We start from the raw sequence: 17,549 nt of genomic DNA on the forward strand, positions 1-17,549 counted from the left end.
CTGATATGATACTAGTTAACATGTATTGAGAACGTACCGCCCAATACATTACTCCCATGTGTGTTTGCAAGGACCCTGAGAGAGGAATCCTATACTAAAACCTAAAGACGATGCGTTAGAAATCAGGAGTACAGAGCTGTACCGGATGGCAGTGGTCAAGTGCACACAGGGCGGCGTAGGTATTACAGACCGCGGGAAACCTTTCTAGAGGAACTCACCCTCCACTTATAGTCAGAAAGACGAGAAGATAAACTTTGACCGTCAAGGGACAGAGGGAGGCCTGAAGCCTGAGGAAGCAGCGAGAACAGAGCCCTGCGGGCGTGAAGGGGCAGGGCTGGAGCCGAAGGCAGGTTCGGATTGCACGACTGGAGTGTGGGCTGGAGGGCACAGGGCAGGGGCTCACAAACGCACTCTGCAGGGATGTGCATGCCGGCCAAGGTGCTTGGGCTTCATGCTTAGGGCAATAAGGAGCCGATGAAAGGCTCTAGAAAGGATGTGAATGGGAAATTCATTCTGTTCGCTTTCAGGTGGAGGCCAGCCCCCTGCGAAACAACTCACAGTGGAGGTGTTCTCGTTTGTTCTCTCTGGCCTGGTTTTCCTACCTGTGGGGGGTGCACACGGGCTTTGGGGGACCGGAGAGAATGCCAAGGCATGCGGGGAGAAGCTGGCTGGGGCTTGAAGCTAGGGAAGAAGGGAGGGGGGCTGCTGTGCTCCGGTCCGGGGGTGGCCAAATCCGGGTGTCATCCAGGAGTCCCAGCAACTAGTGCTCGGATAGACAAGCCCTCTGACTTTTCCAAGCAGGTGATGTCCCAGAGGTCGTTTTTCCCGTGTACTGTAGAGCACCTCACCGCCACGGCAGCCTCTCAGGCTCCATGTAGCCCTTCTGCGGCTTCCCCGGGCAGCAGACCTCGATATCTAATTGCCTTCTGGTTGCCCATGGTGTGTTCTCGGCATTTTAAGCTATGTCCAAGTCCCAGCTCGTTAGCTGTCTTCACAGACCAGTTTCTTTTCCTTGGCTTTTATTATATATATATATATATATATATATATATATATATACACACACACACACACATATACATATATATATATATACACACACATATACATATATATTTATATATACGTATACATATATATATTTATATATATGTATATGTATTTATTTACATATATATGTATATATTTATAAATAAATATATACATATATATTTATATATAAATATATATTTATAAATATATATTTATTTATATATGTTTACATATATATGTGTATATATATTTATTTTCATATATAAATTTCTTTATTTTTTATAAAAATTTTTATTTATTTATTTTCATTTATATATTTATTCATAAATTATTTATTTATATAAATTTATTTGTATATATATTTATATAAATTTATTTGTATATATGAATTTATTTATATGTTTATTCATATTTTATTTATATTGTATGTATATTTATATCTATATTTATATGTATATTTATATGTATATTATTTGTATATATGAATTTACTTATTTATTTATTTACATCCAAGTTAGGAGTAGATTCCTGAATGCCCCTTACCCATGTAGCCCACCCCCGCCTCCCACAACCCCTCCAGTGACCCTCTGTTTGTTCTCTATATTTAAGAGTCTTTTATGTTTTGTCCTCCTGCCTGTTTTTATATTATTTTTGCTTCCCTTCCCTTATGTTCATCTGCTTTGAATCTTGAATTCCTCATATGAGTGAAGTCATATGATATTTGTCTTTCTCTGACTAATTTCACTTAGCGCAATACCCTCTAGGTCCATCCATGAAGTTGCAAATGGCAAAATTTCATTCTTTTTTGATTGCCGAGTAATACTCCAGTGTATATATATCCCACATCTTCTTTATCCATTCATCAGTTGATGGAAATTTGGGCTCTTTCCATACTTCGGCTATTGTCGATAGTGCTGCTATAAACATGGGGGTGCATGTGTCCCTTCGAAGCAGCACACCTGTATCCCTTGGATAAATGCCTAGTAGAGCAATTTCTGGGTCATAGGGTAGTTCTATGTTTAATTTTTTGAGGAACTGCCATACTGTTTTCCAGAGTGGCCACACCAGTTTGCATTCCCACCAGCAGTGCAAAACAGACCCTCTTTCTTCGCATCCTCGCCATCATCTGTTGTTGCCTGAGTTGTTAATGCTAGCTATTCCAACAGGTGTGAGGTGGTATCTCATTGTGGTTTTGATTTGTATTCCCTGATGGCGAGCGATGTGGAGCATTTTTGCATGTGTCGGTTGGCCATCTGGATGTCTTCTTTGGAGAAGTGTCTATTCATGTCTTTTGCCCATTTCTTCACTGGATTATTCGTTTTTTGGGTGTTGAGTTTGATAAGTTCTTTATAGATTTTGGACACTAACCCTTTATCTGATATGTCATTTGCAAATATCTTCTCCCATTCTGTCGGTTGCCTTTTGGTTTTGCTTTGTTTCCTTTGCTGTGCAGAAGCCTTTTATTTTAATGAGGTCCCAATAGTTCATTTTTGCTTTTGTTTCCCTTGCCTCCAGAGACGTGTTAAGAAGTTGCTGTGGCCAAGGTCAAAGAGGTTTTTTGCCTAATTGCTCCTCGAGGATTTTGATGGCTTTCTGTCTTACATGTAGGCCTTTCATCCATTTTGAGTTTATTTTTGTGTAGGGTGTAAGAAAGTGGTCCAGGTTCATTTTTCTGCATGTTGCTGTTCAGTTTTCCCAGCACCACTTGCTGAAGAGACTGTCTTTATTCCATTGGATACTCTTTCCTGCTTTGTCAAAGATTACTTGGCCATACATTTGTGGGTCCATTTCTGGGTTCTCTATTCTGTTCCATTGACCTGAGTGTCTTTGTGCCAGTACCATACTGTCTTGATGATTACAGCTTTGTAATACAGCTTGAAGTCTAGGATTGTGATGCCTCCAGCTTTGGTTTTCTTTTTCAAGATTGCTTTGGCTATTCGGGGTCTTTTCTGGTTCTATACAAATTATAGGATTGCTTGTTCTAGCTCTGTGAAGAATGCTGGTGTTATTTTGATAGGGATTGCTATTTTGTACATATTTTAAAAGTTCATTTATCTATTTTGAGAGAGACAGAGACAGAGAGCGCAAGCAGGGGAGGGGCAGAGAGAGAATCCCAAGCAGGCTCTGCACTCAGTCCCAATCCCAAGAGTCAGACACTTAACCAACTGAGCCACCCAGGAGCCCCTCTTCCTCGGCTCTTAGTTTTGGTTGCCTGGTTATCACCATTCTTTACTCAGGCCAAAAACTAGAGGTTACACCTGTCTTTCTGGATTCTTTTCTATTGATTAGACTTCCCATCCAATTGATCCCCAGCCCTGTCACCATCTCCCTGAAATGCTTCTCCACTCCTTGTCTTCCCCTCTACCTCTCTTCCCACTCACCTGGTCTGCTGCAGTGGTCACCCTCCTAAAACACAGGCTTGAACTTGTCCCTCCCCCTTTACCTCTCCCCACCGCCTGTGCAATAAAGACAACCTAGGGCTCTTCAAAAGATGACCACAGCCTACTTTTCCAGCATTCTCTTTCCCTCACTCCTCTGAAGTTCCAAACCATGCAGGATTTACTATTTCTTGCACCTGGTACTGTTTTCCTGTTTCTGAGTTTGCTTTTCCTGCCACTTTCTGGTGAACCTGTACTCATCGTTTAAAGTCCATCTCAAATGCTACATCCTCTGTGCACCTATCTTTCCCACACATCTCTTGGGCCAGTGGTTCTCAGAAGGGGAAGGTATGTGTGTTGAGGTACATCACAGTCAGAGAAGCTTGTAACATTGCATGTGTCTTTGAGAACCACTGCCCCTGTTGGCCTTGGGTTTCTCCTTTATTCGCCCTTCTCTTCAAGCATCAAAAAACCTCTAGTACCAGGGTACCTGGGTGGCTCAGTCGGTTAAACGGGTTGAACGTCCTACTTCGGCTGGGGCCATGATCTCATGGTTCACAAGTTCGAGCCCTGCGAGGGGCTCTGTGCTGACAGCTCAGAGCCTAGAGCCTGCTTCACATTCTGTGTCTCCCTCTCTCTCTGCCCCCTCCCCTGCTCACACTCTGTCTCTCTCTCTCTCTCTCTTTCTCAAAAATAAATACAAAATTAAAAAAAATCTAGTACCTGTTTGTCTACTCTGGTGGATTATGCACTTTTTGAGAGTAAAGCCTAGGTGTTCTACAGCTATAGCACATAGTAGTTCCTCACTGAATGCATTTGTATTCTATTCAATGGACATTCCAGACACACTTCGTTAGGATCTTATAGGGCAAAATGTCATGCTTTTTTAGTTTTCTCTCACTAATGCTAATTATTATGAATTTGCATACAAGGTTGGAAGGCTAAAACAACAAAAATATCAGGACCGGCATTTATAAAGCTGACTTTAGGCAAAACCCAAAATGAGAGATCGCACTTGGGTTTTCTCACCAGGCCCCACTCTTGTGCTAATTGTCTACGTTTCGTTCCTTCCTTCACTCCATCGCGCCCCCCCCCCCCCCCCCCCCGCCAGCCAATCTGTATTCTTCCTTTCCTTCACTTACTCTCAACTTTTCATGCTTCTGTTCCCCCTTCTGTGCCCTTCTTGGGTATTCTCGTAAGGACCCTTCCAAGCACTCTCCAGTGCTTATTGGGCATCCAGTGAGTGGCATACACTGTTCTGGGCCAAAGTAACCAAGTTGAGCAGAGTCGGCCAAGGCACTTCAGAGTCAGAAACTTCCCCACGCCCACTTTTAATGACAAATTGAGGGACATTTAGTGTCCAAAAGGAAAACAAACAAAAAGCACATTCATTCGCGTTCCAAGCAGCAGGAAAGAGTTCCCAGTTTCCACCCTTTCTTAAGCCAAAAGGAGTACTCCTAAGAGGAGATCCGGGCAAGATGGAGACTTCTTTTAAAGCTAGATTTCTCCAATTGCGACACATAAATTACCTAGTCGAGGCAAAGGACAGGCCTCGCAAGGGGCCAGGCGGGAGATGTGCTCCATGTGGGCGACCGAATCATCCCATCATCCCATCGTCCCCTTCATTCTATTTTCTTTGTAAATGAACTGCTGCTTTTCCTTTAGGTGAGGCTCCAGAAACCCAGAAGGGCTGACCCGGAGGCGAGCGCAGACCCGGCGAAGACCCGCCGGCCAGGAGACACTATGCAGAGATCTGCTGGACTGGAGCTCCGAAGAGGCAGAGGAGACGGCGGCCGGCGGCCGGTGGACGGGACACTGGCGGACACCGGAGCAGGCGGCGGGCCGGGCGGCAGCCCAGCGCCGCCCAAGACCCAGGCCTCCAGCGCCAGGAGAAGGAGCCTGGGGTGGAAGCCTGGGTGGGACCGGGGGGAGGGCGGGCCTCCGGAGCAGAGGGCGTGATGGGCAGTCGGTGTCCTCCAATCGCGTCCTGGCGAGGGAGCGGGGCCGGCCAATGAGCGGACGGCTGGGGCCGGCGTGGGGGCCAGGAGCGGGGAGCGCGGCGTGGAGGTGCCAGCGGGCGCGGGCGCGGGCGCGACGAGGCTGGAGCCCCTGTGGCGAGCCGAGCCGAGCGCAGCGGGGACGGGGACCCAGGGCCGCGGCGGCGGCGGGAGGACGATGGCAGTGCCCGCCGGGGCCGAGGCAGTGATTGCAGCCCCAGCCCGCAGGCGCTGGCTGTGGTCGGTGCTGGCGGCGGCGCTCGGGCTGTGTGAGTGATGCAGGGGCCGGGCCGGGGCGGCGGGGGCCTCGCGGGGCCGGCGCCCTTCCCTCGCGGCAGCCGCGGGCCCTGCGCGCCGGGCGCCGAGATGGGGAGGGGGCGCGGCCTGCGCGCTCCGGGGCCGGGGGAGCGCGGCGCCTTCCTTCCTCCCGATCCCTGCGCGTGCGGGAGGAGGGGCGAGCTCCCCACCTTGCTCCTTCCTGGGGGGGCTGTCGGGACCGCGGGCCGGCGGGGTCTCCTGCCCTCCCCGCCTGGGGACCCGGGGTCGCCCGGGCCCGCCTGGGATTCCCGTTCGGGAGCCCGGGGTTCGGGCGCTCTCCACCTATGCGAGGTGGCGGAAGGTGGTAGGGCTTTCATTTGCAAGGCCTTTGTTGGGTTGTTTCCCCGCTTTAAGCGAATGTTTGGTTTTACCTTGTAAGTTCCATTTCGGGTGCTCTCCGATCCATTTTTTAAGGCTCGTGATGGAAGAGCCCTGGGGTCTCGTGCGTCTCGTGTGGCTTGCAGAGCGCCCACCGAGGGGACATTTAGATTACCTCTGCGTTAGGAAGCAGAGACTGGGAACATCACTGGAACACTGGAATGAGCTGGCTTAAAAGAATTTGGTCAAATACGTAATAACTCCAGGCATAGTCACCGCAGTTTGTCAAGACACATTAAAAAGCCCGTTTTTCCTTTCCCCCCCTTTTTTTTTTTAAATGACCCTTTTTTCTTGCTTAATTTCATGGATCAACTTAAGGTAAACCCCAGGCTCGATTTATGGCATTGGGTGAGTTGTTTTATGGACATCTGAAGTGTTGGCCATAGGACTTTTTTGTGCTGTTGTTCAAAGCCGCGTACTTGCTTCCTCAGAATGTGGTTAAGTAATGGTTATAAAGAGGGCCAACTCCTGGGAAACCACGTAGACTTTTTCGTTTCTTTTGTTTCTCAAAACACCAGTTGCATCACAGTGTCTGAATACAAGTTTACTCAGTAATTTCTTCCCTGGAAAAGTCTTCAGGGTAATCTTCCGAACCAGGAAAACTTACCATTTAGCCACTGATTCCAATATGGTGAAGGATGAATGTAGAAGTCTCACCCTCCTTGAAAATGTACTTCGTAGGCCTAAGACAGTCCATTCCCTGTAAATATCTCTAGTGAGGGGAAAAAAAAAAAAAAAGGTTGAACGTGTGTGTGTATGTGGGGGGGGGGGGTTGTTGGTGATGATGACGATATTTGTCTTTTAAGTAAAGGTAGGAAATAGCCTAAAACTAAGGTTTGTCAGAAAGCTCGGGTGCTTCAGACAGAATAATCAGGCACGAGAGGTCAGACATTGTACTGAGGACGTCAGGATGATCTTAATTAGACTGAAGGTGCTAAAGAAAGCAGAACTGAAAACCTGAGTATTCATGGATATTAATATGAACAGATCATCAGAATGATAGCTACCTTTATCTCGGAGGTACCCAGCTCTTCAGTAATGAAAGGTGACTACTGATGTATGAGTGTCAGCAGCTAAGGTTAGCTTAATTTTAGAAAACGATTGAATGCTGCTTCTTGCCAGATCGTCTTTTTCTGGTCATGGACAGTGTACGTAACAGTTCGTTTTTATAGAAGACCTTCCTGAATTTGATGCAGATACATAGTTACTCAGCAAACCTTTTAAGTACCAAGCACCAAAAGTATTCCAGAAGGACGGCCCCTGACTTCACATCATTTCCAGTTCAGTGGGAGAGACAGAGTGTGATAGTTAATACAAGAAGTCCTTGGATAACGGTGTGCTGTGAGAGCCCTAGGCAGAGCCATCATCTCAGACTGGAGGGCAGGCCACCAGAGGAAGGGGTGCTTAAGCTGAGTAGGCACTGGGCGAGGAGACCGCATATACAGAGTCCTGAATGGACCTGTTGGTCGGTCCGTGTGGTGGGAGGTAGGAGTGTGGCTGGGAAAGAGATGGGGGCAGTCAAGGCAGGAGAGCCAGCCAGAGGCATTAACTCACAGAGGACCTTGTTTGCCATTTGTAAGGCTGGATCTTTATCGTGAGGACTGTGGAGGCTGGTGAAGCCTTTCTTTCTCTGTGGAGATGTGAAGGATGGGCTGGAGAGATGAGGAGAAAGCTCTGGCTGGAAGCACAGATTTGGGAGGCATCACAGAAGAGAGTAAAAGCTTGCATGGTTTGGATGAGGTCACCGTGGAAGAGTGTGTTGAAGGAAATAGCAGGGGGCCGACGACGGAGCCCTGGGCTATAGGGAACCTGGGAGGGAGGTCTGATGAGGAAATGAAGAACTGGAAGGATCTGGTGTCTTGGAAACCAAGACCGAATGAAGGTTGAAGGAAGAGATAGTGGTTAACAGTGTCAGATGAGGATTGAGTGCATTTGGCAATTGTTGTGTCTCTGATCACCTTTACATAGGAAGGACACACACACAGGGTCTGAAGAAGGAAGCTCTGTGATCTGCACCACCCATTTCAGTAAATGGCTTTCATCTAATTGCCCAACCCAGAAGGCTGGGACCCACCCTCGATTCCGCCCTGCCCCTCATCAAGCCCCACATCCGGTTCTGCCATCGCCCAAATGCGTTTGGAATTCACCCCCTTTTTTTTCTTGTCAACGAACAGTCCGCTTTTAGCATTTTAGGCAGAGTCACCCAGCTGGTCTCCCCATTTCCCCATCTTGCCTCTTTTTAATCCATTCTTCGCCCAACTGCAGGAATGATTGTTAGAAAAATGTAATCAGATCGTCTTACTTTCTTGCTTACAGTCCTTAATGGCTTCCCCTGACATTCGCAGTGACTCACCAGCTTCTCCCCATGGCCTGCGGTGCTTTGTGTGAGATCTGGTTACTGCCTCTCTGACTTCAGCTTGTGTCACTCACCCCCTTGCTCACTATATTCAAGCCACACTGCCATCTTGTTCTCTTTGACACTCATCCCCCTCTCAGGTCCTGTGCATTTGCTGTTCCGGCTCCCTGGCATACCGTTTCCCCAGGACTGCCCAGAGCGGTCTCCTTTTCATCAGTGAGGGCATAAATGTCACTTTTTCAGGGGCACCTGGGTGCCTCAGTTGGTTAAGTGACTGACTTTTGATTTCAGCTCAGGTGGTGATCTCCTGGTTCGTGAGTTCAAGCCCTGCATTGGGCTCTGTGCTGACAGCACAGAGCCTGCTGGGATTCTCTGGTCCCCTCTGTCTCTGCAGCTCTCCTGCTCGCATGCACACCCGTGTGCTTTCTCTCTCAAAAATAAATACACATTTCTTTCTAAATGTCTTTTTTTCGGAGAGGCCTTTCTGTAACCACCCTACCCAGGGGAGTTCCCTGTTATCATTTCCTGGTCCTTTGTTTATTTCTTTTTTGTAATTTCTAACTATTTGGTTTTTCTTCTTTCCTCTCTGAGAATCCAGGACAGAGATAGCGTTTGTCTTGTTTATATAAATATCCCCAGTGCTTAGCACAGTGGATAGGATAGATGCTAAAGGGCAGTGAGGCATATGTATGTCTCAATAACAGTTTGTTAGTAGTTTGTAATCTGTAGTTAGCATTTAGCCTGGTGCATAGCAGGTATCCAGTGTTTCTTGAAACAAGGAATATTTTTTCCCAAGTGTGATTTCATGTATCATCTGGTTATTTTCACTCTTTAAGTATGTGTGCGATAAATTAACATTCTCCAACTACTTTATTTTTTTTTTTAGTTTCCTTATTTATTTATAAGCTTATTTATTTATTGTGAGCGAGACAGAGAGAGTGTACAAGGGAGGGGCAGAGAGAGAGGGAGAATCTCAAGCAGGCTCCGTGCTATCAGCTTAGAGCCCGACGCGGGGCTCAAACCTACAAACTGTGAGATCACGACCTCAGCCAAAATTAAGAATAAGAATCAGACACTCAACTGACTGCCCCTTAAGGTTTATTTATTTAACTAATCTCCACGCCTAATGTGGGGCCTGAACTCATGATCCTGAGATAGAGAGTCACATGCTCTTCTGACTGAGTCAGCCAGGCGCCCTCTTCAACTACTTTAAACATCAATAGTTCTGGAATTACTAGTTATTACATATTTAAATTATTTGATCATGTTCGTTGTAGCCCTTAAGCGTTTTGTCAATAAGACTTTTCTATTACTTGACGCTTGTTGCCAAGATTTAGACTTGAGACACTACCTCTGCAGTTGAAACGCCACGGATCTCAGTACTAATTCCGTCAGCCTGTTGCTGATTTACCCGTCAGGATACTAAAACTTAGTCTTAAAAAAAAAATTCTACCAGTTGTTTTTACTCTAACTCTAGCATAGCCCCTAGGCTCAGGTACTGCCGAAAGAAGAAATAAAAACAAGTCCTCTGTGAAAGATCTAAGTGAAAAGTACATGAAGCGAAGTTTGTGTTTTCACCAAGTCTTTATGCACTAAATAAACACCTACCGAGTGCCAGGCGCCCTTTGAATTACTGTGGATACAGCAGGGAGACTGGATCCTCCACAGGATGGATATGCTTCAATCATGAATAATGAAGGACAGATTATGAGGCGCCTGGGTGGCTCAGTCGGTTGAGCATCCGACTGCGGCTCAGGTCACGATCTCGCGGTCCGTGAGTTCGAGCCCCGCGTCGGGCTCTGTGCTGACAGCTCAGAGCCTGAAGCCTGCTTCGGATTCTGTGTCTCCCTCTCTCTCTGCCCCACCCCCGCTCATGCTCTGTCTCTCTCTGTCAAAAATAAATAAACATTAAAAAAAATAAAGGACAGATTAAAAATTCACGACAGTCACCACTTTTAAGAAAATATGATTCACCTATTATGCAAATTCACAGAATTAAAAAAAAAACCCATAGAGCACTATTTGTATTACAAAATAGGTATTTGTTTCAACTCACAAAGGACACATGAGATTTCGTTGATGGTTGATCTTTCCTACTGAGTTTTTAGAATGCGATTTGATTGGGAAAGACTCCATCTACATGGTTTTTCAGAAATATTGTTGCATCTAGAAAATGCTGGCCTACCTGTTAAATATTTCTCACATTCCTTTCTATTCCCACTGAGGCTGATTCATGTGATTCCACAATCACATTTTTCCTGGATGATTAGAATCTTCTACGGCCCCCAAAGCCGGTGTTTTTATTTAAGTTGTATCTTTTATCTGAGAATTTGAATTCTCTGTAAAACGTGCATCTCACGTGTACCTAAACCTTGTGAAGATTTTAATCTTGCTCTCTCCGACCACTGGCATAATTTGAAAAGCAAGAATAAAGGGTTTTCTCTGACAGAATTTTTATGGATTCGTTTGGTCCTTAGGTCCCATCGAAGGGAATTTAATTATTAGAAAAACTAGAAGGTCTCGAGTATCGTACGGCTCTGGGTCTTGGTCCCTGCGGCTGAGGAGATATGAAGTCTTCGTGTATCTTGAGTGATTTTCCTTTCTTCCTTTTCCACTCTTATTTTGCCAAGTGCTTGACATTAGCAATGCCCTAGAGTCCAGACCACAGTCCTTGGGACTTTGACTGCCACAAGAAGGCAGAGATCAGTTGGCTTTGGGCCCATTCCTAGTGCCTAAATTGAGAAATTTAATGGTCTCTTGGGACCTTTATATCTTTGCCCTTAAACCTCTTTATTCATTATCTTTTTGAATGCATGTGGCTGCTGTGATTTTTATTCACTTATAATTATCTCTTGGTCCCATTAAGCCTTTGTCAAGAAGAGGATGATTTCATTAATAAATTGTTCGGTAATCTGTTTATTTATTTTTCTTCCAAACTCAGGGGTCTCTTTAGAAATTGTGATACTTTGCAGTACCTCTGATTGACTGGGCATGTAGTTGGAATGTGGTTGGCCCTTGAAGAACACTGGGGTTAGGGATGCTGACCACCCCCCACCCCAGTCGAAAATTCAGTTACAACGTTGCTTCCTGAAAACTTAACTGCTAATGGCCTACTGTCGACTGGTATTGTTCAAGGCTCAACTGTAGTTTTCTAGCAACTGATACACTGAACCCAGACCTTAGTTGTAATTAATTGGGTTTAGAAATGTACTATGTCTTTACCTAGCCTAAGTTATTTATTATTGTAGATAACTGCCACACAGATTGAAATCCACAACTTGAGCGCAGTTAGTATCATGCTGTAACCAACTGAACAAACTTCGATGCATTTGCAGTGAACATTGTTCATGCTAGGACTCTGATGTTCTACTTTGGGATCTGGGGAATTTACTCTGTGCAATTGAAAGACATTTTTGGGGGTGCCTGGGTGGCTCAGTCAGGTAAGCATCTGACTTTGGCCCAGGTCATGATCTTACGGTTCGTGGGTTCAAGCCCCGTGTCAGGCTCTGTGCTGACAGTGTGGAGCCTGCCTGGGATTCTCTCTCTCTCCCCCCCCCTCTCTCTGCCCCTCCCCTACTTGCATGCTTGTTCTCTTGTTCACTGTCTGTCTCTCAAATAAATAAGCTTTTTAAAAAAATAAAAAATTATTTTTAAGGTGCCTTTATCAAAATTAAGAAATGTGTTATTCTTTTCTCTTCAGTCATGAAGGAACACAGTGTGGAGTTATGTCACTTTAACATAATCTTGTGCTTTTTCCAGATAGCACTTGAAAAAAATGAAGGTGCTATATTGAGCTTCACTGAGAACTTTATGAGTCTGCACCAGACCGTGTCTTATAGTTAGTTACTCTCCAGTCACATTCAGGTTGTATTTGTTATATAGCCTTCCTCTACCTAGGTGATAGGTAAAAGACTCCGTTTCCTAAGAGAAAAATGTGTTAAAATGCAAATATTTGAAATCTCCTAAATGGCTAAGAAGGGCAGAGAGAAAGTGAGTAGTTAGGGAGAAATTTTGAATTGATTGATATTATATCTGTCTATATAGATACAGGTTCTGTGTGTGCGTGTGTGCGTGTGTGCGTGTGTGTGTGTTCTACCATCTATACTTCCTGTTTCTTAGCCCTTAGAAATTTGGATTTAGAACTAGCTTCCTGTTGTCTTTTGCTCTGCCTTTAGTGACCGAGTGCTTACCGTGTGCCAAGCCTTTGCTAAGCAACTTACGTGCATTTTCTCATCAACTCATTACAATTCTGTGATAATTAGTATTTTTATGAATTTTATAGATGAGGAAACGAAGAATCCGATAGGTTGTGTAACTTGCCCAAGGCTACACAAAGCTAATATATGGTGGAGTTGGAACTCAAAGCATATATTTTTGCAACTTCTCTGCTGTATTATAGGATTTCTCTTGCGAAGCCTCCGAACATTTTTTAGGAGGCTTTTGGCATATCTGAAATGTTTACAGAGCGTCTTTCCTCTGTCCCACGGTGTCCACCAATGTCCTTCTCTTTGTGGTAATGTTTGTGTGGGACTCTCCAAGCCTCCGTACTGCTGATTCTGCTCTGGAGACACAGCCGCCATGTTGAAGCCATCCTTACGAACAGCGTGGAATCTGTTCCACCCAATGCTCTGACTACTCCTCAGGGATTTTTAAAGATTTATTATTTATTTTTGAGAGAGAGAGAGAGAAGGAATGCGGGAGAGACAGAAGATCCCAAGCAGCCTCTGCACTGTCAGCACAGAGCCGGATGCAGGGCTCGAACTCATGAACCGCAAGATCGCGACCTGAGCTGAAATCAAGAGTCAGATGCTTACCCCGACAGACACCCAGGCGCCCCTACTCCTCAGGGATTTTTAATCTTGAGTGGTTTTCGTAGGTGGTTCTCCCTCTTACGCAGATCCTTCTGGCTAGGACACAGCCGGAATCCAGTCAACCAAGTGTCTGACTCCATGCTGGGCTCAGAAAGGTCCCTTGCCCCTCGTCAGGAGGCACTACATGTGGACCAGGCCACTGAGCCTTTGCCTGTCTGCTTGGGCTGAGTTCTTCTGGAGGCTGTGCAGATCTTTCTGCAGTTAGACCAGTGGCAGGCTTGCCCTGCAGGACGTCCACACAGGCCCAGGGTGTTTGCAGCAGAGGCTCCTCGCCGGTGCCTTTCTTTGGCCCCTGCACCCCTGCACCCCATTGGCCGAGGCCCTGTGGCCCTGTGGCCTTGCCGTCTGCCTCTAGAGGAGGTCCAGCCCTGAACTTGTGGGGACTTGCTCTTCATCAGCTTTCCACTGTTAGGAACTTAATTTTTTTCCCCGGTGCCTGGCAGTGTAGAAGAACCCTGGTGAGAGTTGCTGAATCGTACATCGTGGAGAAGGTAGAGAAAATCTTGACAGTACGTCGAGGCGACACCGATTGCGATCAGGCTGTCATACGTGCGCTTCAGAAACAGAACATGCCGGGGGGCAGTTTCTCGTTCTCCCTTCAGACCGTAGCTTCGCAGCCTCTTATCAGCACTTTAGAATCTCCAGATCTCTGGAAGCCGAACGTTTTTTTCTAAGCTTGACACAAACTCTTTTGGTTGCAGAATTTGACCGGTACTAATGAGAGCCTATTTTTAGGCACGATCCCACTCGGTGTGACTGATACGTGTTTCACTGCAGAAATACTGATGTGTTTGGTTACGGGATGCTGCCCGGGGCCCTGCCGGGGCTGGGAGACGATAAAAAGTGTAGGCATTGTATTCATTTTTTTAAAACCTGAAAAATTCTCCATCTGAAACACATCTGGCCCCAGGGGTTTTCGGTAAGAGGTTGTGGGCCCGTACAGTATTTTATCTCTGAAATTTTCTCTTACTCTGGTAAATACTAAGAACAACAGAACACGTTTTTAGTTCTTTAAGTATTTTGGTACATAGAGCTAGTGGTTTGCCACTTAAACACCTTCATTCAAATTCCTTTTTTTAATTTATGCTAGTTTGGACCTGGCCTCCCCTTTACTGAGGGGTTCTGGGTCTGTAAACTGGCTCAGGGTTGGAATTGATCGAGGACATGTGACTTTATGTTTTTATGACTCAAGACTTTAATTCACTTGACCTACAACTTTTCTGCTTATAAAGATCAAGTAAGGGGCGGGGGGGGCTCGGTCGGTCAAGCGTCCAACTCTTGATTTTGGCCCAGGTTATGATCTCACGGTTCGTGGGTTCGGGCCCTGTGTCAAACCGTGGGATTCTTTCTCCCTCTCTCTCTCTCTTCCTCTTCCTCTCTCTGCCACTTCCCCCGCCTCTCTCTCAAGAAAAATCAAAACAAAACATTAAAAAGTCTTTACATGTCAAGTAAGAATTGAGGAGGCTGCCCGTCTATATCTCTTCTAGGAACACCACGATCATCCAGCTAATGCTGCAGGTCTGTGCAAAGCTGGCTGTTCTGATTCTGCCCTCACTCCACAGTGTTCAGGCACCCAGACCCACCTCTGCCACTTGGCCCCTGCCACTCCAGGAAGCACTTCCTTCCATCGCCTTTAGGAGGCACTGTTCCCACCGAAGGGCTGGCTTACAAAGTAATCACAGAGCTTTTCAGGGGTGCTGGGGCTCCTCCCAGAAATTCATTTCTCACCATCATGGGGAAAGGTGTGTCTGCTGGACCCTCCCGGGGGAGTGGGGGGGGTGGGGGGGGTGTGAGTAGGTCTTAAATGACAAATCCACTCTAACGTTCCAGTCTACCTAAGCCTTTGAATCCCTTCCTCTCTATTAACCCAAGACAGGCCTGGCACTTCATGTTCATTTGCTGTGGCCACTTGTGATCCACGTTTCAGCCAAGGAACCAACTATTAGAGCTCTTCGTGACTCTCTGAGCTGCCACACGAAATGCAGACCCTCTGTTGAGTGCGCCCATATCAATAAATTTGGCCTGATCCAGTTTTGTTTCTTTTTCCGTTCTCCCACACGCAGTCCCTGGATTTCTGTCTGTATAAATGAGAAAAATCCAGTAGTTCTTTTGGAGTGTAGTGGGTCTCCTCGTGGGTCATGCTCTGTACCTCCAGGGGCCTTCTGTGACTTGAGTCTGGTTCTAAATCTGGAAGCACAGAGGAGTGGTGGGGGTGGGTCCCGAGGAGAGTCGGTGTCTTTCAGGGCAGCTGCCTCAGAGAGGCCATCACCGTTTTCTCAGGTTAGTCTGCTCAGACAGGTGTCTTCTACCGAGAGAAGACTCGTCGGTGTTCAGGGGTTCAGTGTCTCCACCTTATCAGAGTCTTCCCACAGCGTCCCCGGTTTTCAGGGTTCTAGTCCTTTCTAGTCAGTGCTCTCACTTTAATAGATGCCCTGTGAGGTTAGGAATTCTGTTTGCTTTGTAGTTCAGCCCCTCTCAGGATGAGATTCTGGGCTTGGTGTCCTCAGTCTCAGCTCTGTGGCTAAAGCAGATAAGGGTCTCTTTCAGGATAGAGAAATTTTCTGGTCATTTGTTCAGAAATGCAACTTGGAATTTGGACCCCCTCTTTCCCACCTTATCTAGTGACCTTAGGAACAATCAGCCGATACCATTGTATTCATTAGTTTGATGAATGTTCAAAGGTATTATATACTTGGTGACCCAGAACCTTGCCTTTATAAGTGTTTGATTACTAGGCTATCCAGTGGTGATGTTTACATATCTCTTTGACCATATCGTGCCATGGACTATCGGTGTTCTCTTTACCTACTGGAAATTGAATCATTTGTGTCTTTAAATCTAATCACATTAGAAAGCCAATTCCAGACACCCCAGGATCAGATTCAGAAAACTGGGCCTTGAGATTCTGTTAGTCGAGAACCATTCTCTGTACCCAAATCTGTATTAGTGTTTGAGAAACAGAACCATAAGGATGGATGGATGGATGGATGGATGGATGGATGGATGGATGGATGGATAGGTAGAATAGATAATTTTAAGGAAATGACTCACACAGTTATTATGTAAGCTTAGTAATCCTAAAATCTACAGGATAGGCCAGCAGGGTAGAGAGTCAGGGAACTAGTATAGTTTGAGTCTAAGGGCAGTCTGCTGGTAGTATTCTTTTTCAGGGGTGGTTAATCTTTTGTTCTTTTACAGCCGAATGGATGAAGCCCCCCTACACTCTGAAGGATAATCTACTTTACTCAAAGTCTGCCAGTTTCAGTGTTTCAAAAAACAACTTCATAGAAACCTCCAGATTAATCTTTGGCCAAAGATTATTGGTCCAGCTGGTGACCCAGCCAAGATGATACAAAAAAGTAACCACGACACCAGGAATGAATTATACACGATAGGCCGTAGGTGGAAATCTCAAATTGTTGATGTGGCCGGGTCGCGAACAGTTCTGTTCTTTGCTCTGTTTCAGTACTTCCTGTTCACATCTCATGTCATGATGTCTGACCTCCTCTCACCCATGCGACACTTTGATAAAGGCCACCTGATATCGCCAAACCAAATGACCTGTTGCAGGCCTTTTCGTTCTGGACCTCTTTGCTTTCTTTGATGTTGTCAGCCGCTCTGATCTAACTTCCTCGGTCTTTGAGACGTCGCTTCGCCTTCTCATTGCTCTTCCGTTCGGCCCAAGCCTTTCCCTCCCTCTGGTGCCCTGGCGTTGATTTTCCTTCGGTTCTGCTCTCAGCCCTCTGGTAGTCTCACCATGTGCTCATCTTTGGTGACCTTCTCCTTTCGTTCTTTCTATCACAACCCATATTCGGTAGATACAGGCATTCCATTAAGGGTTTGTTAGGGAAACGGTGACTCCCAAATGTGTCTTCATCACCCTGAACTGCAGACTCTTGGCCTTGTCCACATACTTTCCTCAGAGCATCCAGAGGCACCCCGACCCTGCATGTTGAAAACTCAACTCCACGTATGTCTCCTTTCCCACACTGCACCTCCACTCCACAACCCCCCGCCGCATTGTTCTCATTTCCTGCTGTCCCATTTGCTTTTCCCTCAGTCGCCCAAGACAGAAGCTTGAGCATCATCTTAGAATCCTCCCTTTCCCTCCCCCACCTCCGTGAATGTAATCAGAGTCTTGCCAGTGTTTTCCTTCTATTTCTGAATTCATTTCTACCTTTCCAGTGTGCTGGGACAAGTCCCAGTCATTTTAAGTCCA

General features: G+C 46.2%; 1 protein-coding gene across 1 annotated transcript in view; it reads left to right on the forward strand.

Annotated features, from left to right (window-relative positions):
• The first annotated feature begins 5,473 nt into the window (after positions 1–5,473).
• Positions 5,474–17,549, forward strand: part of MPZL1 (myelin protein zero like 1) — a 64,036-nt gene continuing 51,960 nt past the window's right edge. Inside the window, exon 1 of the mRNA XM_042975809.1 lies at positions 5,474–5,676. Coding sequence (XP_042831743.1) covers positions 5,586–5,676 — 91 coding nt within the window. The 5' untranslated portion in view covers positions 5,474–5,585. The remainder of the gene's footprint in view (positions 5,677–17,549) is intronic.

The sequence above is a fragment of the Panthera tigris genome, chromosome F3, assembly GCF_018350195.1.
Source record: "Panthera tigris isolate Pti1 chromosome F3, P.tigris_Pti1_mat1.1, whole genome shotgun sequence".
NCBI classification, from domain to species: domain Eukaryota; kingdom Metazoa; phylum Chordata; class Mammalia; order Carnivora; family Felidae; genus Panthera; species Panthera tigris.